The sequence below is a fragment of the Toxotes jaculatrix genome, chromosome 9, assembly GCF_017976425.1.
Source record: "Toxotes jaculatrix isolate fToxJac2 chromosome 9, fToxJac2.pri, whole genome shotgun sequence".
NCBI classification, from domain to species: domain Eukaryota; kingdom Metazoa; phylum Chordata; class Actinopteri; family Toxotidae; genus Toxotes; species Toxotes jaculatrix.
In genome coordinates, this window is record NC_054402.1 from 5,056,535 (window position 1) to 5,083,415 (window position 26,881).

Here is a 26,881-nt window from a genome sequence, read left to right on the forward strand (position 1 = left end):
ATAAATTGTAATTGCACATAAATTTGGATAAAGGGGAGCTCTTCATGTACTACTCTATATTTAAAAACAATGTCAACAAGCCATGTTATTTTTTTGATACACAGGGACCAGAGCAGAAGAGAAATGGCATGATAACACCTTGTTTGAATCAAACAGTGTTTTAAAGATTGAACAAGGAGTGAATTCTAGCTGTAGATGTGTTTCTGATAACAGGGGAGGATGAGCAAAATGCTGCATTTCTCTTTATACTGCATGTCCTCTTAGAAGCTTTCAGTCTCAGTTTGAGAGGCAGCGAGTTCCCCATAGTGTGACAACCCAAAGCCCTCTAGGCTTTATGCTGGCTAAATCAATCAGCCCATTGGAATGACTGCCACGAATACCATGTGCTGCAGCACCAGTTATTTGTATCTGTCACTTGTTATTTTCCCTAACACTGCTCTTTGTGTTTGCTGAGTTCATCGGATGGCACCTCATATCTCTGCTTCCCTATCTCTGCCTCTGGTCTGTGTCTTCTCTGCCTCCTTTCCTCTTTCTTTCTACATTGTCTCTGCGCATCCAGACTAACAAACTAACAAACTAAAACAGCAAAAGCCACTAGAACTTAAGAAACAAAACAAAATTCTTGATCGATTATTACGTAAGTATGTAGCATCACAGGGTTTGCTCTGGTTTTCAACACTAAGCTGTCAAAATATTGGACGTGATAGTTACAAAAAACAGAAAGACTTAAGAACCTCGGATAAAGTGAGTTACACAATTACAAAACACTTAGTTTGATGATAGAGAAGCAACAGAACGTATTTAGGCAAATTAAAGTTTTGGCTTGATGATGGTGCTATGTGAAAAGTTAAGCTGAGGGAGACAGTCCAAATTTCAGGGCAATCCATGTGGTGCCTCAAAATTTGACCTCTGACCTCTAAAATCTACTCAGTACATCCTTGAGGCATCCTTGAGGCTTTATGCAAAGTCTGACATCTCACAAGAGCTGTCCCTCTGAAGCTTTTTAAGTGTAGCCAACAGTCACTACAGATATTTTTAAAACCACATCTATCATGATGTCAGCATCAATATCTATTGATTGCTTGGAATAAAAAAAAAAGATTAATAAAAACATTTATTTGAAATATCAGGGTTTCGCTGAGTTCCCTCCAAAATCTGTGACTCTGCTCAGTGACTTTGTGCTGTCGTGCACTATGTATGCAAATCCATCTTCGACACTAACACAGAAGAAGGAAAGTAAAACCCTGGACTTACTGTTGACCTCTGCTACACTGGCTACACTGTCACATTCTGTTATGAACCATCTGCTGAGAGGACAAAGTCATTCAGTACAATATTAAAAGTTAGAAATCCATGAGACACAGAAAAGTGGATTTCTGCAAGAACCATTTTCATTCTCCAGCTCCTTATCACTGAGGAAAGTTATACAGTCCAAAACAAAAGAGGTTGTCAAAACTAAACCAACTCATTTCAAAGTTAAAAATTAATCTTCTAAGTTTATGTGCTTGTCTCGGCTGAACATTATTTGAGTTATGGTACCTCTTACCTTTTAATCCTGCTTCTTCTTTCAAGTTGTTATACTTGAAAAACTGTGCACAGCTTCACTGCCTGTGGAATACAGGTGGAAAATGGATCAAAAAGCCAAAACCTTTCTTTGACAGTTTATTCCACTGATGATACATCTTTGAATGAATTATCCACTGTTTGGTTCTCATTTGGTTCTCCTTTAATTATTCACTTTCATTGTATGTTTCACAACTCTGCAAGTAAAACAGATCTTGTGTTGATGAGCTACTGAGTTGAGAACACTTGGGCTAGATAGCTTAACTAAAAAAAATAATAAAAAAAATACCAGTGTTTACTATCCAAGGAACCCGGTCGGGCTCAGGCCAAAAAAAATTAATGCCACCCATGGTCATGAGCTTTGGGTTGTGACAGAAAGAATGAGGTCATGAATATATGCTGCTGAAATTAGTTTCCTCTGTAAGGTGACTCAACTCACCCCTGTAGATAGGATAAGAAGGTCATCTGGAGGGAGCTAGGAGTGGAGCCGCTGCGCCTCTGCATTGAAAGCAGCCAATTGAGGTGGTTTGGGCATCTGATCAGGATGCTTCCTGTGCGCCTTCCACTGGAGGTTTTCCGGGCACATCCAACTGGTAGAAGACCAAGGGATAGACCCAGAACACGCTGGAGAGACTGCATATCTCATCTACCCTGGGAGTTCCTCAGGGCCCCTGCCCAGGACGGACTGGGAAAGCATTGCTGGGAAGACGGATGTCTGGACTACCTTGCTTAACCTGTTGCCACTGTGACCCGACTCTGGATAAGTGGCAGAAACAGGATGGATGGGTGTGTTTACCATCATGGATTTGAATTTGAAGCAAAGCAAAACAAATGAAATAAAACTGTAAAACCAACTGTAGAATTGTGTTTTTAACAAATGAGACATCTTGCTTGTACCAACAGAAAAAAAAAAACAGGAGATGCTACTTATTCAGCTCATATCCACTGAGTTACATTAAAGCCCCTAAATACAAAGAGCAGAAAAAGCTCCAGACCATTTTTCCCAGAGCAGTCAGACCATTAAGTTCAGTTAAATATTGATGTCTCTGGTTAATGACGGCAGGGAAAGATGTGAGGTCTGCTGTGAAGGGACACAGGCTGTCACATCTGATGCCACTGTGAGCAGTGATATGTGGCTCCAGCATCTGACCCTCACTTCCTGGAGGCATTTTAGATAATTGCTTTCTCAAATGCAATCTGCAGATTGTGTTTTTTTTCCTGGAAGTATTCAAAGACAGTGGATTTCCAAATTCTTTCTAATTTCTTGTGACCCAGAACTGAATTCAGAGGCTGTGTTGCAGGGGTTCGTAACAGTATGCATCCAAGCAACTGAGCTTCTACTCGGTGCTGTGCCCTCCAGAATAATTTTGAGACCTATTTTTAATCTTGCTGCAGTGCATCCCTTTGGTCATTTCCTAGACTTTCAACAAACAGCTAAACCATTTATTCCAGAGTCACCATGGCTGCAGACGACTAAGGTCAAAAGACAAACTACATTAAATCTCATAACCAATCTCATAAGAAATGAAAAGCTGCAGCAACTGATTAATCAAAGCTATTTTAACATAAATTTATTCAAACAACCACATAGAGAACGTAAAATAAGATAGATTTGAATATACTCTGGATGTAATATCAAACCAGGCCTGAACTAAGTGTTTCCATGGCAGCTTGCCAGAGGTATGAAAGTTTATCTCTGTCTCTCCTTACTGACCCCAGGAATGTGCTTTGGTTGAGAATGTGTGAAGCAGTGTTATTTACACTATCTGAGGCTTTTTTTCTCTGTAGTGCAGAAACCAGGCTGCCCGGCTTCAAGAAATATCTCTCTCTATATCTCTTTCTCTCTGTCTCTGGGCTGTTGATCTATTCAGATTTTAATGCATTCCTCATCTCTGCCCTGGCATCCAGAAATCACCTGCCAGATCACAGGACAAATTAAACTCCAGTCTGCTGTTTTTGGAATAACAATAAGGCTGATTCAGTGGTGCTGCTGCAAACAGAGCTGGAGGTCATGGTAAGTGTTAAGTTGCTGCCAGGTAATTGACTTGTTTTGTACTGCAGAGCGTAAACTGCATGAACTCAGCTACGTAAGGATGACAGTTTCTATCTTATGTGAGCATTACGTTGTACTGTTTGAACAGTAAACAAGTGTTATGTTCAATGTGAACATAACAAAGAGGGCACTCTGCTGAACGCAGCATTGTCAAAGTGTTATCAGTTGATCCTCAGAATATCACATCACACAGTATGTAGCTGAAGCATGCTGCTCTTTGCACAACTGCACCCAGTGGCTACGCCACGCTGAGGAAGCCTCACATGTGCTCACTGTAAAAGCATCATCTGAGTCCTGCTTATAAAGGCAAATCTCCCTGCAACAAAAGCATGCATTGATTCATATTGATTCATAGATCAGGTCTATCCATTTTCAACAAGATTCAGATCTTGTTACCTCAAAAAGAATCAGATATCCAGTAATGTTAGAAAATCATGGGTGAAAACTAGGCACGCACCCACTCAATCCCAGTTTTTGGGTGACAGGAGTGGCCATCAGCTGTTGTAACCCGTCCGCCTCAAGGTTTGATGTGTTGTGCTTTTCTGCTCACCACACTTAAAAAGAGTGGTTATCTGAGTAACCCATAGCCTCTCTGTCAGCTCCAACCACTCTGGCTACTCCATCTGACCTCTCACATCAACACGGCATTCCTGTCCACAGCACTGCTGCTCACTGGAAGTTGTTTTTCTCACAATTCTGACTGTTTCCTGAAGCGTGAGAGAGTTGTTTGCCTTTGCTTTGATCAATACAAGTGATAACGAAAGCCCTGTACCTAAACACTTGAACAAAGTGCAGATGCTTCAAGTAAGCAGTTAGTGATGTTGAGGGGTTTTTCTTCCCTTGTTACTTGAGGATCTAGTTGATTTGTGAAGCAGCGACAGTACACTCTTACTAAAGAGTCCCAAAGGAAAATTACCTTGATTCGAGATATTGATCAGCTGAAGTGACTTATGAGAAAAACAAATAACTGGAGAAGAAAAGAAATAAGGTGCATTTTAACACTGATTTCTTCAACATAACAACAGGGAGAATAGGGACATAAATTAAGAGGACTGCGAGCCAGAAACTGTTGCTAAGGTTTAATCACTTAAATCACAAATTTCACTGTGGTTGACTTTAACTATCTTTCATGTGAATCATGAGGCTTGTGGTAAAAGTCTTTCCCTTCGCAGGGGAACAGTTTCTTGCCTGTTTTCTCAGACCATATGTTAGTAATGATGTTTAAATGTGGCTTGGAGAATCGCAGCTCCGGCTTATTATACCAGATGCCTGTGGTAGGATAAAACGCTTTGTACAGATCCAAGATAGAGGTCATTGTCCTCATCACCTTCGCTATAATGAAGGCAATTCGTCAATTGGATAAAATTACCCATATTTTCAGGATCTGCTCAGTGAACTGTGAAATAGAGCAAATATTTCTGGGAAAATGTGGACAATTTAAACAGCTACAGGCCCAACAGGTGAATCCTCAACATGCTTCTCACACATCACACATTTCACAAGACGAGCAACCTCAACTCAACCATTCATAAATGTTTATAGTTGTAGTACATTGCATGATGCTCTATGGGTTTCAGGCCCATTTAACAAACACTGAAGAAGATGAAAAACATAATCTTACCACAGGATCCAGCAGCTGTTCTGAAGTCTTCCATCATAATAACTTTGGTGATCGCATGCCTTTCTGTCTAAACTGTTGGAAACTTAAATTTGTTTAGTACAGTTTAGTAAACATTTTATCTGCTAAGTGTCAGCATGTTAGCATTGCTATTGTTGGCAGGTACCATGCTGACGTAAGCATAAGCTCAAAGCACCACTGTGCCTTTGTGCAGCCTCAAGGAGCTTCTGGAGTGGCTGCAGCCAAGTCTTGTTTCTGAGCAGAGCCTCTCGTCCGTTCACCTCAAACGTGGCGCTAACAGTCAACAAAATGACCTCACCACTTTCCAAAGTCAGGAATGAATGGTCAACAACTCAGTATTAAAGTAGCCCAGATTTGTGCTCCTTTCTATGACTGGTTTGATTTCCAGCAATCAGCACAGGCTTGTAGCCATGTATTGGTTAAGTAGAAGTGCCGCTCTGATGATTGTGTGAGGCAGAATGAGACCTACAGCTGAGGCTGCTACTGTAACAGCCAGAGTCCTTAATGTCTGTAATCTATCAGTGCTAAATCAGATAGTTTAGTACGTGAATGGTGAAAAAAGGGAAAGTTCAACTGAGGATTCCAAGTTTGACTTTATAACTAAGTAAGACTTACAATAGCTGAATAAGAGGATATTGGAGTCAAGTCTAATGCTCTACAGTACAACTCCTGACCTTGGAGAGAAAAAAACAAATTATCGCAGGTGATTCAGCTTCCATCTCTGGAGATGAGGAGCATGTGGAAGGAATAATAAGACTCTCCTGGAGCAAAACTTAATTACTCAACTGAGAAATATTTTTATTTATGCAATAATGAAAGGAGGACTGCGTCCCATAAACACAATAGCATGTTTATCATCACAGAAGATCTGTACAAAACAATAAACTCTGCAGCAGTGAAACCAGGTGTTTTTTTTCCTCATTGGTCAAAAGGCCAGTGTCAAATACTCATAAGACCAAAAATAAGACCACGAAAATAAATAGAAACTGTTCACACCACGTAAGTTAACTTACAAAAGCTTACTTTATAAGTCATAAGAATTGTTAATAAATGGCAAATTAGGTCAATACCCAAGAGTTAAGTCATGATTTGGTGAATACTAATCATTTGACAACATTAATTAGTACTCAGTGAGAGGTCAGTCATATTTATTTCAAGACAATAATAGTGTAACACTTAAATCTCTCGATAAATAGAATCATTTCACATTTTGTAATGTGATTGCGGTTCTTTTATTATTAAGGATAATTCACCTTTATTATCTAAGAATGACATGAAAATGGAATTCATATGATTTACTGCATCAGTTTCTATTAATTTCACTGAATGAGTGAAAGTCTGAGGTAAAAGTAAAAGGTAACTTCAGTCTTTATGAACAATGCCTTGCCTCATTTACACTTACACTTATTTATCATAGATTTAAGTACTTATTTTGATTTTAGTGGTGGTGACTGAATTCATGTCCATGAATAACTATTTATCAGTTATTACAAATAACTACACGATTAGTAGTTGAGAGTACCACAAACCTGACAACTGATAGCCATTACAGCCATTAATTAACAAGCACAGAACAATCATCATTTAACCATTAGATCATTATTTGCCATTTACTAACACTGGTGTAATAAAATGCTGTCCAGCTTATGATATTATTATATTTCACTCCTTTGGCGTATCATCATGGCAGGAAAATATCACTATGAGTTTTACAGACCGATGAAGTCACTTTGATTATTGTGTGTACATTGATGGGAATGATCATTTCGCTTCTGTGTTAGCAATTTAAATGCAAAACAAAATCGAGATAAGTACTTCAGTATTGTTTCTACAGTATCATACAATTACCAAGTAATGCTAACTGGTGCACTACAATTACAGGGGCGTCACTACAGGGAGTCATACATACTTAGTAGTAATCAAATAGCTAATTACTGGACCACCTATGTTGTACAGGAGGTGAAAGAAAAAGAGTCAAAGATAGCTTCCTCCCGGCTTGCATGTTCCACTCTGCTATGCAGGTTTTCTGTTAAACCACGACACCCTAAGAACTCATAAGCCCTTTTTCTTTCATAGCAGGTAGAAAAACCTCGACCATGTAATCCTCCGACACACTCAGTTCTGAAAAGCCCACAGAAGTGAGCTGCAGTGAGAATACACAGGCATGTTAACACTGGCCCTCCCTGCATCCACCGATTCCTCTGCAGAGGCCTTTACTCGCCATTGCTGTCTTCATAGTAAGTACAACTCCACAACAAATACCTAGACACTCGCACACACACGCACACACACAGTTATACAGTATCTAAAACACGTAAAAGCAAAATATCAACTAGTTAAAATGCACTTTGTCATGATGTAACAGTAAAACCCAATACTTCGGTCGAACAAATAATTTTGTATCTCTACACCACATCAAATACAATTTAAGGCAAAAATCAACCATTCAACAAGTCAAACAACAAAAGGTTCGAAAACATACATTGAAAATATTTCTATTTACAATATTTCCTCATAGAAAAATATGTTTGACTTGCACAGAGTTTTAAACATGGCAACAGTAAGACTCAATTCAACTTGTGTGCACAAGACGGCATCGGATTTCATCACAAATCTATTGGTTCCACTGCAGCTGTAATACATGGATGCAACGGCATCCTGGTGAAGTTTCAACTGACATGGGGTCTATTGTACAATATCCTGAAAGCTACTGCAACTACCAAGCAACTAAACTGGCGTTGCCTGTAGTGATGATTTCACTGTCATTGTAATTATGTAGATAACCAAGAGCTGATCACTTTTTACAGCGGTGTCTATCAATCTGTAAACTTTTTTTTGGCCAAGCCAACACTTTCCTACTTTTTCTGTTTAATCCTCCAGTAGTTACAGTGACCAACAGAAAGCGACAGTGCACGATCTGCAGGAAAAACAAAAACTACACGTACAATAGAATACAAATACAACTCTTTGTTTCTGAAGCTAGTACCGCAGCTAAATAGCGAACAACTGCGATGTACTTGGATAGTGCAAATGCGACCTCTGGGACTGAGTCGTGCACACCATGCCACTCCAGCGGCTGCAGACCCGGTCTGAGGCGGCTGTCGAAAGGCATGTTCTGCCTGACTGGTTGAGGGGAAGGATGGGGCAAGGGAGGGTAGTATGCCAGCCTCAACGTGAAGGAGACATCTAATAGTGGGAGTGAAATGGAGGCAGAAGCCAGGGTTCAGCGAGGTCGACTGATTTAGGCTCCAGATCGCAGAGCTCATGTACAGATTTAACATAAATGTCACAGTGCTTCTGTGTCCAGAGGTCCACACAGGGAGGATGTGTGTTGAGTATTTACATCTGTGCAAGGGTCAGTCAAGATGACCACCTGTCAGCACAGCAGTCTGAATGGGATCAGAGTGTGGTACGGTATCTTGTAATTTTCTGCTTGAGCTGGGGCAAAGTCTCAGTGTGTTCAAAGTCATCACAGGGGCCACATTTTTCGTCCCCTGAAGCACGCGTGCATGAATATGTGTGTATATTTATGATCTTAAGTACATTCTTCTGATTTTACAATTGGACACAATTTGAGCTTGACACAGACATTCGGAAAGATCACTGCCCTCCCTGGCGTCTTCTTAAAATTTCAGGCACGAAGACTAAGTGATATTATCCACAAGTCACAAAAAAAGGCCGAACAGGTGAAAAAGTGTAGAGGGCCGAGGAGGAGGTAAAGTGGAGCTGTGAGGGATACCAGCAGAGGATCCAATGTACATGTACAGTAGATAGAGGTGACACTGTCAAATGAGAGAGGAGAATTAGAGTCTCACACATTCGAGAAGCTGAAACACTGACTGGTGTTTGTGTGCTCAGTATCAGCATATTCGGCCTTACAGGCTCTCACCGTGACACAGCTCCGATCTCCATAATTGCACAGACAATATTTCCAAATGTAGAAATGAGTGGATTTCAAGCAGGGGAGGACTTCGCAGTTGTAGCTGATCAGTACTCAGTATATTCATAATCATGGGCAAATTTACATTCAGTCCCCCTAGGGTGCTGTGGCTAACAATAGCATCTCTTACTGAGGTTGCCACAGGGATATTGTCAGAGTCCAGAAAAATTATTCATTGTTTGTTACTGTCCTTCTTTTATTAATATTTTTGTTGCTTTTTTCTTCTTTCTTCTTCTTTTCATGCTCTTAGACTTAAGTTTATTTATAAAAATAATAATGTCTCTGTGACTAAAACTGTTAAGACTGTAATGTATCAGGTACAACAAAGATAATCAAGGCAGACGTTTATTGACTTTGCCGGAACTCAACAATAGCGAATAAAATCAATCTGTGTTTGAGTCACTGCTTTGCGGAGCCTTGGGCTCTTAAAGGCTTAACAGACATTATTATGTGTGGGAAACTTAATAGGTGTTGCAGAAATCTTAGGAAGCACTGACGCAGTCTTCACCACTTTGATGCTCCCAGTGAACGTCTGATCAGAGGCTGTCTGAGAAAGTCTGTGCTTTGCTTTGATCGACATAGGACCTCTGTTTTCCACTGTGCAAAAAGTGACAGGGGCACAGATCAACTGTCACTGCTTCGCATGATGTCTGCACACTTTGTTCCTATTTTTGTTCCCAGCTCTTAAATCAGGAGTTTAATTGGTTGTGTTTTAACAAAATTTGTGGGACTAATGCATGTCGTTGCTCAGACTCCTGCATCGCTTGTGAAGGATAACTGTGCAAGACCAGAAGGTCAAGAACCAAGTGATCAGATAGGTTGTAAGCAAGCAAACAGAAAGTACCTTAGTCACATAATCTAAACTACTGAAAGTGAAAACAAGTTAGTAATAGTCCTTCATTGCACAAGAAGACAACAAATCTGTAACTTAAAAATAAGACACAAGTTGTTATAACCTGGAATTACACTTTAAATCTCCCACATTTAAACAATAAGCTCTCACCTTGGCCCTGGACATTAAGACCCCTTTGTTTTCCTCTTCTTCTGTCCTTCAATCCTTCCATCTCTTTTTTGACGTCAGGGAGTCGTGTCTCCACGATGTATGGAGGCCCGTCCCCATGCACCTTGTACGCCACCTTGTAGGCCACCTCCACCTCCACCCCCTCCTCCTCCTCCTCCCCCGTGGTCCTTATCAGACTCCGGCTGGCTCTGGGCTCGCTCAGGCTTGGGGTTGGGTGTGCACGGCGGGTCGGGCTGTTGCACCGACATGGTCCTGCGCAGGTGGGTACGCTTACATAGGAAGTCAGGCTTCGCTGAGAGACCAAATGAGCCTTTCCTTAGGACCATACGAACCGAAGGTGATTTCTTGGGTCTGGCTCTGTGCCCAAACTGAAGGGTGGAGAGGTGTGCTGCATAGCCCTCACTCAAGAACTGCACACACCACGCAGAGAGAGTCAGTCACAGAGAAAATCCGAAAGAGTAGGAAGATTAAAGTAAATGAGAAAAACCAAGAGGAAAACCAAAACCTTTCAAATGAAACAGGCAGACAGAAACACCACGAAAAGCTAAAAAGAAAGAGATAAAACATACAAAAGGAAACCGGACTACCTGGCATTGATTTTGGTACTTCTTCGAAGGTCTGCCAACAATATAAATCTGTGACGGGCTGAGGCCAAGCATGTTGTAAACAGAGATGTCCTTCATGGAGCCATAAGCAGAGTTGATCTTAATGTGACACTGGTGAGAGGGAAAAAAATCAGTCAGAGATGTGTGTGGCATTTCAATGCAGCACAAGTCAAGGCTACAGCACTGCGAGCTTACAAAAGAGTGACATAAAGGAGAGCAACAGAGAGATCACTGTAGGGTGGAGAACAAAATGTTTCACATGCTTTATAAGACATATTAACTGCCCAGTTAATGTCAGTACAATGGTTTGTCTCAGGTGTACCTCCTGTATGAGGTTCCTGAGGAAGATGGTCTTTTGTCGCAGGGGATCATGAACCAGGCCTTCAGAAAAGAAGATCATCCCGTGGGGAAAATTGTGCTGCGAGAGCCAAGATACCACACGCTGTTTCTGCATATCAGGGCGGCCTGTGATGTAGATGATCAGATACCCCAGGTCCTGCCAGTGTCTGCATGTCCGTACATAACATGAAACACACTTCAGAAGAATTCATTTTGATCAGTAGCAGCAAACGCTTGGTGTGTACACAGACACATTTACTTCTGAACCTCTAGTCCTTTTTGTTAATGTGAATTTAATTTACACACTCACCCACACACGTTCAGAGGCTGTTACCAGTTACCTGACGACGTCGACAGCTCCAGGGCGGACCTTGGGGTCGCTGCCCATGATTGACACACTGGCAGCAAAAGAGCCATCGATGCTGAAGACCACACACTCCATGCCCCGTGGCAACACAGTCAGGTAGGCCTCTGCACTTGTCTGATCTCCCCTTGGGATAGAAAAAGAAAGACATTTCATTAGCAATGAGAAACTGCATTTGCTACACACGGTTGATACTCCCTTCAAGGCCACACTTCACGCTGCACTCTCTACTTAGAAGCTCATACACTGACACAGAGAACAGACATAGGACTCCATTCAATAATTTGATACTGCAGCACTCTGTAAGGGGCATGCTACATGGATGCTTACTTGACCACCATTTTAATCGGATAGACTCCCAGGGCGAGCTTCTTGCTTCTGGGTATGGTATATGTGACCCTGCCGCTGCTGTTGGTCACCTCTGTGTCAAAGTGCACCCAGCGGCCAGACTGAGGCTGTGTCATCAGCAGGATGTCCACCTGACAGTGGCAAGGTAGGTCAACATGTAGAGATTAAAGTCAGTGTTTCATACACAAACCTACATGAGTGGTGATCGATCAGTCATGTGTTGCTGCTTTTCACCTTTTCCCCAGTCAGAGTGACCATGTCCAAGGGGCCGTACATGAAGCGACCGACCAGAGTTTGAGGTCCGTCCTCTGTGGCAATGACATCATTCACTCTGTGGTTGGCTGTGACGTTCTGCAGCACACAACGAGAAGAAGCACTGAATACTTCATTCAGGACATTAATGTTCGTTGCAGCTGCTCATGTGATGCTCTGAAATCTTCGCTGACGAAGACGATGAGATGTGGTTGAAAAAGATGAAGATGTGGTTGAAGGAGTTGAGATTATTTTCTCACACATGTTCCCAATGTCAAGAGCAAGCTTAGCAAGCTTGACGCAGACAGTCCTTGAGCTCACAAAACTCCCAGGAGGACTTCATTGTTTTTGTTTACGCTCACCAATCAGATGTTGACCTGCAGCATGATTTGACAGTGAGTAGAACGGGTACAAAATGACTTCTGTGTCTGCCTGAGCTACCATGAAGCTCCACTAAAATCACCGCTGGCTTTTGTCCTTGCATGACCTGTCTCAACAAGCTGAGACATACAGCTCTACACAGCATGAGAGAAAATGGCTGTAGTTTTCTTTGCTTTGATGCATTGCGTTTCCAGAGTTTGATGCCTAGCCAAATTGCCTCTGAAGTATGTAATGTGGGACCTTAGAGAAAATAGCGTTAACTCTCTATTAAGTTTCCTTGTCTTGTCCTTTTCTCTGTATTTCAGCATTCAGTGAGTACCTCCAAGTGAGTGAGCAGAGAAACAATAATCCCTAAATCTCTTCTTCCAGAGATGGTTGCATTTTAATAGCATATTATGAGCACTCTAATCAACGTATAATTCTCAAACGCTGTTGTGGGGCCACCATGACAGAAACTTCCCTGCTGACTTTTTTTTTGCTATTTCAGTAATCCTTGGTTTATCCTCCAGAACATTGCTCAGCATCCATGCTCTCGCTCAACATTTTCTATACAACCTTGTGCAGGCTTTAAAAATTTTTAAATAAAACACGAGTCACAGCTTATATACACATACCATAAAAGAAATACCGCTTTATGCGTAAACAAACGCAGCGGCAATAAATGTAGTTTGTTAATTACACCTTTGTTTATTGCTGTGATTCCATCAGGAGCGAGAGGCTGCGATGACATTTGTTTTAATTGAAAATGCTCTGCTGTTTACTGACAGCACTCACGGAAAGGCAGTTGAGCATCTTCACATAATAAACACTGATAGGTGCTAATGCGATCAACCATGTTGTGGTTGTATTTTACTGTTTCACCACCCTGGCTATTGATAAAACAGATTTAAGGGATGTGACATCTAACAAGGACGTTCATCATTTCCAGCTGTTATCCTGCATTAGGCCTCTCTTACTGATCCAGTGATGTGAGACATATAGAAAAAGCAAACATATGTGCACACCTCCCACAAACAGAGTACATAAATCATCACAGTCCTATGTGATATGAGGAGGCCTGACACTGTTCAATCTCTGCCTAGATTTCCCCAACACCATTCACTAAGAACTCTCTGTGTTCTTATGTGACAACAGGAAAGCGACAGTGTGCCTCAGTATCACCAGATAAAAGTGTGAAAGAGATGTGCTGTTGATTCAGACCCCTGCCTGCGAAAGAGCGGCATGTACAAAAAACAACAGCCACACTAGTGGTCCCTCTCCAGCTGTGACAAAGACCTCTTACCAAGCAGAAGAAGATCAGAAATAGATGCCAAGCCTCTCTGAATAGTATCACTCTGCAGCAGATGAGATGGCTGTTCCCAGATTGAATCAGCACGGAGCAGCTCTAAATCTCTGAACAACTAATTGAATCCAGGACGGGGAAACTTGTCAGAGCTGCTTTTCTTTAAGCACTTACATCAGAAGCACATCACTGGGCCGAGGTCAGGCATGAACAAGATGACAGTGGAAAAAGAAAACCTTCAGTGACTCAAATATAGATACGTTTCCATGGTACTCTGGTTACACAATTCTATTTATAGCCTCATGAAAAGCTAGAAGTCACTAAATTCTTGTCTTTAGAAAATGGCAGATAAAAGGAGCTTTCGGTGGATAGAAATGTGACCTTGATGTTTGTACTCTGCACGGCTCAGAAGAATCAAGAAATTGTGTGTGTCTGCCTGTTTCAGTGCTTCAAGGTGAGAGTGTGGGAGAATTTGAAGAAATTCAGAGCACAGACCATTCACACAGACCACATCACTAAAGCACTGCACCCTCAGGAGATAATGATAACTTTATTTTTAGTTTGAATGAATGCAAGGCCATTGCAGCAAAAAAAAACCCAGTTCGTCCAAGTGTGTGTGGGTGTATTTCTGAGAATGAGAGGCACCTTAGAGGCAATATTCCAGGTTGTGTAATATCTTGCGTGCAAGTCAAAGTGTTTTGTTGAAACATTCATGACTTTGTCCACATAAAAGTTTGAAAATGAGCAACCACAACTTCACATCTCTTTTAGCGATTTTGCCACCAGAGAAAACTGGGATGGAAGTATTTCTGTACAAAAATAAACCATGAGTTATTACCCTTAGTTTGACATGTGTCCTCCTCCTGAGCCATTTTTCTCGTGGGCTGGAGGGAGAGAATGGAGCCGAGTCCAAATTGTCCGCTTCCTGTGTCTTCACACAGTCACATCGCATGAGCTGTCAACAAACACATATTTATAAAAGAGCAGGCATACGCACACACAAGCCTTTGTAATCACATCTTTGAAGAACAGATAATAATCACGTGGAAGGGTTTCCTTCTGAAGCCTTGAAATTAAATCTGCAGTTATGTTTAGGATCATGAATTACAACTCTAATGGAAAGCTTTTGTGACAAGAGCAACACTGACACAGATTAAGGGCCAAGGGGTGGTATGGAGCACTCAACAGAAAATTACCGCTCCCCTCTTGAAGGAGGCCATGCATATCATTCCTGACTCAATCACTGGGTGGCTTGGACCTCTACACACTCCATGTTTCTAAACAAACGAAGACATTGTCTTAGATACACTGAACTTGGACTGGGAAAAAAGCTTCATTTTAACGAATCACTTTCTCTGCGGCCCCTAAATTCCATGACAGTCCTTTAACATGATGTGGCATCAAGTGGAGCTGAAACCCACTGAACCAAAATTATGATCTTCAGGTTTATTAGCTTCCTGATGGCATCGATAGCACTTCTTATTCCCTATAAGCTCTCCTTATTCCGCTCACGTTTTCTCACAAAGACGACTTAGACTATCCAGGAGCTCTGCTTTCTAATGATAAAGTTCAAAGACTGCTGCTGTTTCTGGCAACTTCTGATAGGACGTGACATCATGCAGGTTTTGTCTTTTTTCTTTCTTTTCTTTTCTTTAATGTCCTGCTTTTTGTTGGTGTCTGGGGAATTAGTGAACATCCTTGTCTTTGTCAGAGACAGACAAATACACACTACTAAAGATGTGATATATTCATGGGATATTAATTCCCACTTGGTATTTGAAATGTGCGCACTGGTGGCACTATAAGACTTCTGATCAAAGGTTGGGTTCTTACGACTTAAGAGAGTTGATGAGAGAAATAAGGAAACGACTGGAGACTTAACTTAAGCTGAGAACACATTTGCAGACCTTTCAAATCCTAACCGACCCTAAAAAGAGTTGGCACTACACATTTAGTTTCTGCAGATGACAGCTGTGCACTTTTACATTTAGTCATAAACCAGCTCAACCTATAGAATCCTGGTCAGATTTGTTCAGGTTTCAGTCATAAAATCGAACATGTTTGATGGTATGGCCCCCACTTGTCTGATGCTCCGCTTTGATCACACAAGATCAAATGTTAATAGTGACCTTCCCTTCATTTTAGAAAGCTATTACACAATCCCCACGATCACTCGTCAAGGCTAAAATTAGGTAAAAATGGGCCTTTATATCATGTGACGGGTTTTCAGCTGTAAAAGCACGCATCATGACCCAGCACCACACTGTGCCTTGAAATTACTTTAACCAATATTTACTGTTACAATGTCAGCAAATCTTTGCATATATTACTTAGTTCTGAACTGACTCTGTCCACAGTTAGAAGTGATGGGATTACTGACTCGCTGCCAGACTTCTGGTAATAACATATTCAGGAAGTCACATGTGAAGATGGAGCCCTCAAACAGCTAAGCAGCATCTTTCAATGTGTTGTTTGTTAAGCAAGAAGACGCCATTAGATGAAAACAGCTGCTCCAAAAGTAAGAAATGACAAGAGAGAAAAATATAAAACAATACAGAGTGACAGCTTTCCTGTCAATGGTTTTGGTGCGTTATATATTATTATACAGATCGAAACATTTCATGGTACATCTCACAAAGAGATAAATGAACGATGCAGTGACATGAAGCGGCTTCCTGCTGCTCTCATTTGTTTATAACGAGGTGTCACAGACACAAACAAACCCGGAGGCACATATGCAAACTTGCTGCCTGAAGAAGAGACTGGGGATGTACTGTCCTTTGTTAATTTGTCTATTTTCAGAGCAACCTGCTCAGACAACCTCTCCATCACTGATTTGAGAAGTTCAGTCTTCTGAAACTGGAGTCCAACTTTTCCCGGCAAATAGGTTTGTGTTGTTGTGAAACTTTGTTTGAAATGGCCTTTAGATGATGTGGGCTGCCTATGCTCGCTTGGAGTAAAGAAATACTAATCATTCACACAAAAAAACTCAAGAATGAAATTTATAGTATTTGTGTGCCAGTTATTCAGACAGCAGTTCTCCCAGTCAGTGAAAAACAGTAACGCTGTCAGTAAAGCTCTCTCCTACCTGTCGGAGAACAAAAGCTGCTACGTCAGTGGACTCCCAGTAGGAGGCATGAAAAAGGTGAGGCAGCGCCACTGTTGGGAAGGCGGTGAGCACATCAGGGCAGTACAGAGCATAGTCCAGCCTTTTGGAGCCCCACCAGCTACTGGAAACTAAAATACACACACAGACACACATAGAAAAATGAGGAGTCTTTAAAAGTAGCTAAGTATATTTACTGGAGTGCACTTAAGCAAAGCTTTGAAATACTTGTATTTTACTTGATAGTACCTTATACATTTATTGCAGTACATTTAAGAGGGAAAGTTTGCATGTGTTACTTTGCGGGTGTCGTTACGAGTCACAGAACAAACTGATGCTTTATTACAGATTAAAGGTCCCGCACACACCCACACAGGTGTTTTCTGTTTTGTCACTGATTAGTCTAGAGTTATGCCTTTGCATGCGTTCACCAGTGAGAATATTAAAGTTACAACTTGTCCTGCAGCAAAACTGAAAAGGCCTTTGAAATTCACAAAGAATTATGATAAATAGCTGAAATCCACAAAGCCCCTGAAATCCACAAAGAATTATCTGGAGCCTGTATGATTAAAAAAAAAAAAAAAAAAAAATCTCTCTTGGGGGCTCTAAACACGCTGAAAGGGTTCATGGTTCATCATGCATAATGGATACTTCTACTTTAGATACTTACCAAGTACATTTTGCTGGTAGTACTTACATACTGCTTTATCCCCTTTTCACAGTGTGGTATTACTGCATTTACTTAACTAAAGGATCTAAATACTTCTTGGTCCTGAATGAGGAAATCTGAGGTCAACTCAAGGTTTATGAAACCTTATAAATCTGAATTCATCAACAGGAGAAGATTAAATAAACGAGACAAAACAGTCTCTCCTTTACTCTCCTTCCCTCACACTCACTGTTAGTAATGGTGTTGCCCAGCTGGCCTATGGAGCAAATCGACGTTTCACTTTCCACACTGGTCACGCTGGCTCTGCGACCTCCCTCTTCTCCTCCTCCACCTTCAGGCTTTGTCTCAGAGGACTGCTGTGAAGCTGGACCTACGTGAGTTTGCTCACCTTCCAAAAACACGTCTGGATGGCCTTGGATACCTTCCGCTGGGGAGGAGGGAAGCAGAAAAGACAAGGACAAATGGGTAGGGAAGAGGGAGGAAAATCCTTTGATCGCACAACAACTGACTGGTCTCAATCTTTAAATCAATGCTGTTATTTTGCCTAATAAGCCAGCCTCTTGCTGTGTATCGACTTGCTTCGTGTTTCATCGCGGAAAACCAAAGACAAGCACTAAGCAGGAGTACAATGTCAGAGACTTCTTTTACACTTCGTGGGGTTGAATCCAGTTGCACTGGCTTTGGAAGTCCCAAAAAGCATCTCGCTCTGGGCTCCTGCTGACAAGTAGAATAATTTATCAGGTTCAGTTCTTCTCTCCCACTGGAGCGTCTCTACGGAGCTCTCTCCTATTTGTTCAGTGATAATACTGTATAATAAGAAAATGAGAATTTTCCCCGGAGACCTGGTTATACCAGACATCACCAATCTACGTGCTATTCCCTGAGACGAAGAGCCTCGAAGAACCACATTTCATTAATAATTTAATTGTTAGACAGGCAAGTGTCTACCAGCTCAGTTCAATAGCACATTTATGTTAAACCCTACAACATCCTGGAGACAAAAGGAGACTCACACTGAATGTAATTCAACTTTCTAACAGTATTGCCTAACATAGCTGAATTATGAAACTCATAATGTTTTCTTTTTTTCAACCAGAATCTGGAGAGTACTCATTATCCTGTCAGAAAGTCCCTGTATGTTGCTGTGGATCTATTATGACACTGGAAATGGCCTGACTCATGTCTGAATGAGGCTCTATACTACCGCTGCACGACACAAAAGTTTACCTCAGCGATGACCAGTGAACCAATCCACATTCTGCCAAACAACTGAATGGGATGCAATCTATATATTTAAATGTATACAACAAGCCAAGACGACCCCACTTATGTGTCGTGTAGTTTACTCGCTCCTGTTTACTGTAATACATATCAATCCGCTGAGATGTCTTTTGATGTGATGGAGTGTACAAACTGTGTGCCTGCTTGCCTGCAACTGTTAACCAGAACACATCGTGTCTGGGTTGATCTTTTATGGGTGCTGCGTCTCTGGCAAGAACAGATTCTCCTAACAGCTTCCCCTGACACGGTTTTCTGTGTTTACACGACTTCCACTCACATTAAACACAAACATCAGAATTACAGACATTATCTCTACTCGTGGACGGCGTGTGTGCCTGCATGCGTTCAGTACAACCAAATGGGGATCAGTTTGTATGTGCATGTGTCAAATTCATCAGCCAGAATAGTCAGTTTGCTTCATGGAGCAGCCAATTACTGGCAGCTTAACCCCTTCTCCGCTGACTGCTGGAATGGTTATAAATAAACCGTCAGATGCAGCCACATGTTGCGTGTTTTATCTGTGAAGGATCAGTGTCTGCAGCAGAATACAGATTAACAGTCGCTCTCTCAGACGTGAGGGAGAATCAGGTGTGGTTAATAAATCCCCACAGTCAAGGCAAAGAACAATCCACATTTGGACGATCAGGATGATGAAGATGGAAGAATCTGACAAATACTGTGTATGTATGAGTGCAGCCAGACTGGATAGTACATTTTTTCATCTAATGCCCGTATTCTTGCATAAGTACAGGCAGAGAATATGTTTTTGTATGAAAAGACAAATGTTACAGATTAAGGATGTTTGGCTGGTTTAAATGAATCTACACCAGGTTTAATATATGACTGTTGTTATATGTTATTATATAACCAGATTACAAGGCGTATTTTAACTTTACACATCACAACGGAAAACTGTGACAGGCAATTTCTATTTGACTGACATTTATAAAATAAAGTATCATTTCAAATTAATAAAGTAAAGATTTATTCTATTTGAACTGCTCCCAGTGGTCAGGCCAGCACCTTGAATGGTAGCTCTCTGCCATCAGTGCGAGTGTTTGTGCGTGTGAATGACAGGGATGTTGTTAAGTGCTTTGGATAAAGGTCTATAAAAACGAAGCCATTTACCATTTACTACCATTAATATATTTTATATATAGTTCTTTGAAATCTGACTGTATTCCTTGATTTTTATTCATCAAGGTGTGGTTGCATTTTTGAGATTCTACTTTATAAAGAAGGTGCCTTCCACATACTATTGAGCGGTTATCCCATGCTGAGATGCAGTGGTCAGATCTTTGATATTTTTTTTATAGGTTTTCAGGTTGTGAAGTGTCTGACCAGATTTTCACAAGATGGAGCAGGTTTTCAGAAATTACTGGGTTGGAATGTGACAGTGAAAGATTGGCATCCACAACATGCCACTCTCTGTGGAGCCAGACAGAATCAGTTGTGGTCAATAACTCCACACCAGAATCACCTGTTTGCACTGTTATGATGACAACTGAATGTGACACAAATCTCAACATGTTCTCTAAACAAAATGTTGTTTATACTTATACTGTATATACTTTGCAGTGACTTCAGCGATTACACCTACTATGTGGTTTTGAAAAAATTGAGAATGCATGGTCACACACATGCCTGACCAAAGAACACAAACACACACACACACACACACACACGCACACACACACACACACACACACACTACAATCTGTTATCGTTAATGAGCCCTGACCCACACCTCTCAGAGGAGCCTTATTCTCTTTCAGTCTCTGGAACATTTGCACAGCTCTGTCTTTCTTTCAGCACAATGAGCAGAGAAAGATTATTCTGGCAGAGAGAGAGAGAAGAGAGAGAGAGAGAGAGAGAGAAGAGAGAGAGAGAGAGAGAGAGAGAGAGAGACCACTGACAGATGCATTTTCATAAAATTTCAAAAGACGTGTGATGGGGAAGAAGCAGAAAGAGAGGAACATCAAAAAACTGCAAGGGCTAGCGGGAAAGACGGGGCTACGTGGTGACAATCGCAGACACAAAGAGGGAAAAAAGGGTGAGTGCATGCATGCAAGTGTGTTAGAAAATGAGGAAGAAGAAAAGATGTCAAAAAATCTAAAGTCCCATTAAATGACCAGTATGGCCATGGAAAGATTATAATTTACGCACGAGGCAGGGGAGAGTGAAACAGCTCATGACAGCGGTAAAATGAAGGACAAACAAGGAATTCATAAGGTGATGAGGGATGATTGCACCGTGGCCTTGAAACGTCTTTGTAACAAAAAGAGAAAGGAAGAGACTTTTAACACAGCACCCTACTTTCCAGTCCTCGTCACGCTCTCACCTTCCATGTATACTAGCATTCTATTTACAAATGATTCCATGGGAAGACAAAAAAAATACACCACTATATTTATATTAAAGCACCATTAGCCACGTGTTCAATACTCATTAAAAATGACTATAATTCTATGCGCATTTGCTGTCTTCGATGATCATATTTCCCATTGGACTACAGCTGGAAATCAATAGGAAGAGGGCTCATTCTCGCTATATTAGCAGCATTCATCATAATAAAAGCTCCACTGTGGATGGGTGTTGATGTCAAAGTCGTACCCATAGGAGTCTGGTTTGATTGGCTTTCCATGCCTTCATAACAACTAATTACCATATTACAGAGCAGGAAATGGGTGATGTGTGCCACTGTTTCTACTGTGTGTCTGTGTGAGCGAGTGTTTTTGCATGTCCGTGTGCACCTGTCTATGGTTTTTAATTTAACACATAATTTGACAGCACCCAAGCCCGATCAATGGAACAGGGATGCAGACCCATAATTAAAACCCGGTATAGCTGCAAGCCTACGCTGTGTGTGCTTTTACACTCCATCACCTTTATCAGCTCCACTGGCTCTAAGAGGCGTCAAGAATCCTGCTTTGTGACTGGCTGAACATGATTAAATTAATAAATCACAGCTTGGGCATCCAGTTAACACAGGTAAAAACACAGCGTTATTTACTGTCGTGTGTCACATGTTTCAGGTCACATACAAGCAAAACACAAGATTACTCACTCGCCTGTTTAAACAGCAAACAAATAAGCTCACGGAGGCTGATTCATTGAACATCTAAAGAACAGTGTAATGATAGCTTCGGAGAGAGCTAGTTAGCGAGGTCGATGGTTAACACTGCCGTCTTCATCTAACTGTAAAAAAAATGGCTTTTTAGCATTCAAACATACACAGTTTTCTGTTACGTAAATGTTGTGTAACAGCTTTATTCCATCAGAAGCATTAAGGAAAAATCCATAATGCTTGAGCAAAATTGTTCTCTGTTCTCTCACAGGCTGCATCAGTGATATATTTCAAACTTACTTTCCTGTTAAAGCCCAAATTTATGACCATCATGAGCACGAGGAACGCTCGCTCCTGCTTCTTACAGTGAATCCCCTAATCATTTTTTTCCATCAATGTCATCTTTAGACAGAGAAATGCTGAGACAGGACTCTGTATTTGCTGACATGCTGCTGGGTCATTTATAATGAAAATGTGGAAATAGCAATTCTTATGACTATTTTGTTGTTTTTTTGTTTTTCTTAAACTGATCTGACATGAAGAGAATCTAATCTACAACTTAAAATCAACTCATTCACATTCACGTTTTTTTTTGTCTTTGTACAGAAGAAATAATAATTATCTGATACAGTTTTAACAGTGATTTTAAGGGCGAAACAATGAAATAATCTGAAATAATCTGTTTCTGGTTTTTTTCCTTACTAAAGAATATCTTCATTTGCAGTTAAAAGGATAACTGAAAGCAAAATGGAAATTCTGTTTCCATATCACTGAGGTGGCTTATTTGACAAATGAGCCGTCTCTGCTTTGAGTTATACATGACTGCATGTTGAGCAAAAGGGTTTTTAATTTTTTAAAGCCTTGCACCAAACCACAAAGCCTTATCTTCATATCTGGGTTCATGCTCGCAGGCTGTTAGCAAAACCGATCAGTCCTTGTCCTACTTTCTCTCAGTGAGGTAGGTGGATAGAGAGACAGGGGAACCAGGCGATGCGTCATAACTGCTGTTTAGAGTGAGTCTCTGTGTCCCAAAAGTGGGCTAAAACATGCTTCAAATAAATCAGTGGCTCATTAAGGACTCAGTCTCTACAACCAAGCCCTCCAGTGGGATTACAGCAGGACTGTTCCATATCTATCAGACTAATATCTCACATACTGTGCCTGATCCTCAGAGATCTGTGGCAGGCTAAAGGTACTGCACCACAAGAAGATGAAGTATAATTACTTCAAACTTCAGGCTTTGGGGGCAGGATTTAATGCTGCCTCTGCACTGCAAGCTCACATAGATGGGATCGAGGCTCTATGTGATTTCTGCATCCATGTCTGAGTGCATGTGTGGCCATGAAAATTCACATTACTAAGTCATAGAATCTCTCTGCCGCTGTAATCTAGTCTCACTAACAGAATTCCTCAAAGGTTTCACACCAGCTTTGAAATGCAAAATCCACAAGGTTATTAATATGGCAAGACAATTACACCAGAAAATAGATTAACCAATGAAATATTCAGGAGAAGCTGCTCTCGCATCTCCCCGCACTGCTATAATTGATTTCCAGGTCTCAAAATCAGCCGTCCTACCAATGAGCATTGAGCGTCCATCTCCTAGGGGGTAGCGCTGGTAGCGTGGCACAGCAAATGGTGGTAACTTGTGGAAGAGAGGTTGCAGCAGTGGCTCGAGTCTGGAGGCTGAAGGGTCCGAAGGGTAGAACAGGTTGAAAATCTGATTGCAGGCTGGATGGAGCTGGCTCACTGAGGTTCAGAAAACACAATGGACAGGCAAAGACATTAGACTGAGGGATTTTAGCAAGAAGTGTAACTGTCAGATGGGGTATTTGGAAACCTAGATAGGAAAAAATATCTTTAAGTTTATTGTTTTTATTACTCTGAGGGACAAAGCCACATTTGCATTTTCTCCTTGTTTCTATGAGTGGAAGTGAATTCTGAGCTGTGATCAGAGAACCTTTCTTGTAGTGTACAACACTGAAGAGTAGTGGAGCTGGAAACACAACAACTATTGAGGGTCACAGCCAGGTGAAAATGAGTTAAAACTGATTTGATCCTTTTTAAGAAATGTCTGTATTTTAAAGTAAATCAGTAAAAAGATGAAAATGGCAAGACCATCCCACAACGACATATTGCACTCCAATTTTCAACAATCGCAGTTTTTCTAGCAGCTTTCATACAGATTAGTGCAGTTTAAAGTGCTTTACAGTCGATAATAAGACAACAGGAAAACAGCAAAACACTAAAACAATTGGAAACTAATGCATATACACAAAAAATCTGTGTGTGTGCATATGATGTTACAGCTGGGAGGAGAATTACATTCTCAGATATACTTTGCATGTCTCTGATTCTTACCCTGGACGGCAGGAAGCACAGTGCGTCTCATGGCCAGCACAAGGCCCAGCGGACAGCCCAGCAGGAAGCAGTCTGACACCTCAAAGTCGAATCGGCCCGGGTTCAACACCAGAGTGGTGCTACTGCTGCCGCGCAGCTCTACACTGTCTTTCATCAAACTGGAGAATGGACACAAAATATGATATTTCGTCTGTCAGCAAATTTAGAATATGTATTTTACCTTTAGTGTTTGCTGTCTGTCGCAGCAAACACTAAAGGTGGATGCTTACTCTGACAACATATTATCAGGATGGCCTCTGCAGGCCACAACTGGCCAGTAAATGTACTGGAGGCTGGCATTTATGGATTTTTTAAGAGTGTCTTATTTAACTATAATGTAGTGATGAGCACTGAAGTGGATACCTAAGACATTCACGACCCCGCAAGAATACTTGAAAAGCATTTGAAATTACTTTTTAAAAAACAGTGTTGACCAAGAAGAATGAAGTAAAAGTCAATAAATGTAGTTTCAGGTGTGCAATACAAAAAATGATCATTTTGACATTTAACTTTTCCTTTCAAGCTGGTTCATGGTTCAGCATTGCTGTTCCAGTGCGTTTTACTTGATGATAAAGAATGGTTGAGGGGTAATCTAAAATTTTAAAAGTCAAAAATATGCATGATGAAAAGGCAAATGTCTGGATCTTGACACATATAAGTGAATGATGTGTTGCTTTGTCCTGATTCAAACGTAGGCTGGCTTGTTCTAACATTCTGGGGTCATTGTTGGCACCAGGCCTTTATGACTCAGCCTGAGCAGCTCTTCATTCAGCCTTCACAGGCTGCATCATGCTTACAGCTGTTTGAACAGCCGAGCCGGTCTCAGCCTCAACCCTCTGCCTCTCTGCTCTCCAGTGAGCCAAGATTTGCCCATTAAGTCCTGCACGGGGAGAAAGGATTAGCAAACAGTCTCCAGCCATCTTTAAAAGTCAAATCAATAGTGCTTTGATTGTCTTTTGCTTCCATTTTGTTTTTTGTCTTCTCTCTCATAACATGTCTGCTCCTTCACTTCTTCCTACAGCTGATCTGCCTATTTTTCTACCTACCAAAGTCTATTACTGTGGCGAAATAGCCTCTAATTTAGTAAGATCCTCCAAACTCCAAGAAAGTAATTGTAGCATCTGTGCGGTTAAAGACACAGTGAATGATGAGAGTGATTTATGATGTTTGTGATGTTCTCCACTTCTGTAAATAGACTTGACGTGTTCAATTTATTTCAACAAAAATCCATTTTCTCTCACTGACTGGCACATAAAATTTTTTAATTACAGTGTATGTGTTATTTTGTCTGTTGTTGTAGGTTATATTTTGGTGCTTAGATGGGCTATGTCTCCCTTTTTGCAGCACTTCTCATTTAACTGCAAAACTGTTATCAATATGTTGAATAATTAGGACAAATATTGCACTTGCTAACTGTTTCTGAGTGAACGGCTGTCATGTTTTTATGAGCATAAAATGTCCAGCCTTTTACTCTAGGAGCAGCAAACAGATCTAATGCTGATCTAGTAAGCTTAAAGCATGTCCAATAGATTTCCTTAAGGCCATTAGGCATTGACAGGCCTTTCAGAGCTCTAACCGCACATAATCTTTTTTCTGAGCACTTTAGACTAAACAGATTTCTAAATGCTTTATGTCACTTATGTCCCTTTAGGCATATCTGTGTTTGTTTTATTACAATCTGTTTAGTTAGAAGTTAGTTTTATTGCAATCTGTTTAAACATGAGTGAAATTAGTCAAAACAACCATCCCTGATAAAGACAGATCAAGGAAAAATGAAAGAAAGTAAAGTAAAAGAACTGCTTGCTGCACTGAGTACACTCCTTTGGCTTTTCAGAAGAGCAGTGTTGTGACCATTTGCACATTATCTCACAGGTAATTCCCCGTCAGGGCCGAAGCAGAGCACGTGGAAACATCTGAAATGGAGTGAACCAGAGGTAGACAACCAATCCGTGAGGCCATTCTGAGGTCTGGGAAAAGAAGCTTTTAAAAAGCCCTCCTGGTGACTGGGAATATCCACTGGGATGTGCAGGGGAAAAGAGCAAATCCAGGAGCAGAGGTTACCCTCCACACAAGCAGGCTGGGGCTTAATCAGGAGTGTAACAAGAAGTGAAAGGTGAGATGTGTGCTGCCATGAACACAGGGTGGCATAACTGTGAATTGATGGGATCCTATCTTCAGTGACTGTGAGGCTGTAATGGTGTAAAGCTAGTGGAGCATGTGATTTGGAATGGGAACACTGGTTGCTTGAAGTGAGTCAACATGGCAGCCATACCCCCTCCAGCCACCCCGACCCAGCTAAATTCACCCGCGGCGCTCAGTCTCCCACGCAAACTGGCTGGCACATGCACAAACGAGTTATTTATAGTCCAGCAGAGGCAGGTAAGCACGCAGGGCAGTCAAGCTGCAAATATTGATAAAGAGCAGGGGCGAAACAGGGTGACACATTCCAGGAAAAAGTGGATGAGGGCCGGCGTGCAACATCTGGGTCATTATATGAACACCTAACACACTCATCACCGATCAGCAAATGCTGTCTGACATAAACAGATGACAGAATTTCTAATACTATT

General features: G+C 41.2%; 1 protein-coding gene across 1 annotated transcript in view; it reads right to left on the reverse strand.

Annotated features, from left to right (window-relative positions):
• Positions 1-6,087: 6,087 nt before the first annotated feature.
• The window catches only part of pitpnm3 (PITPNM family member 3), a 71,554-nt gene continuing 50,760 nt past the window's right edge, over positions 6,088-26,881 (reverse strand). Inside the window, exons 9-20 of the mRNA XM_041047370.1 lie at positions 24,273-24,430; positions 23,490-23,660; positions 17,793-17,990; positions 16,876-17,024; positions 14,626-14,742; positions 12,107-12,223; positions 11,855-12,003; positions 11,502-11,651; positions 11,144-11,327; positions 10,804-10,932; positions 10,199-10,626; positions 6,088-9,037 (exon numbers count right to left, since the gene is read on the reverse strand). Of these exons, the coding sequence (XP_040903304.1) occupies positions 10,273-10,626; positions 10,804-10,932; positions 11,144-11,327; positions 11,502-11,651; positions 11,855-12,003; positions 12,107-12,223; positions 14,626-14,742; positions 16,876-17,024; positions 17,793-17,990; positions 23,490-23,660; positions 24,273-24,430 (1,876 nt within the window). The 3' untranslated portion in view covers positions 6,088-9,037; positions 10,199-10,272. The remainder of the gene's footprint in view (positions 9,038-10,198; positions 10,627-10,803; positions 10,933-11,143; positions 11,328-11,501; positions 11,652-11,854; positions 12,004-12,106; positions 12,224-14,625; positions 14,743-16,875; positions 17,025-17,792; positions 17,991-23,489; positions 23,661-24,272; positions 24,431-26,881) is intronic.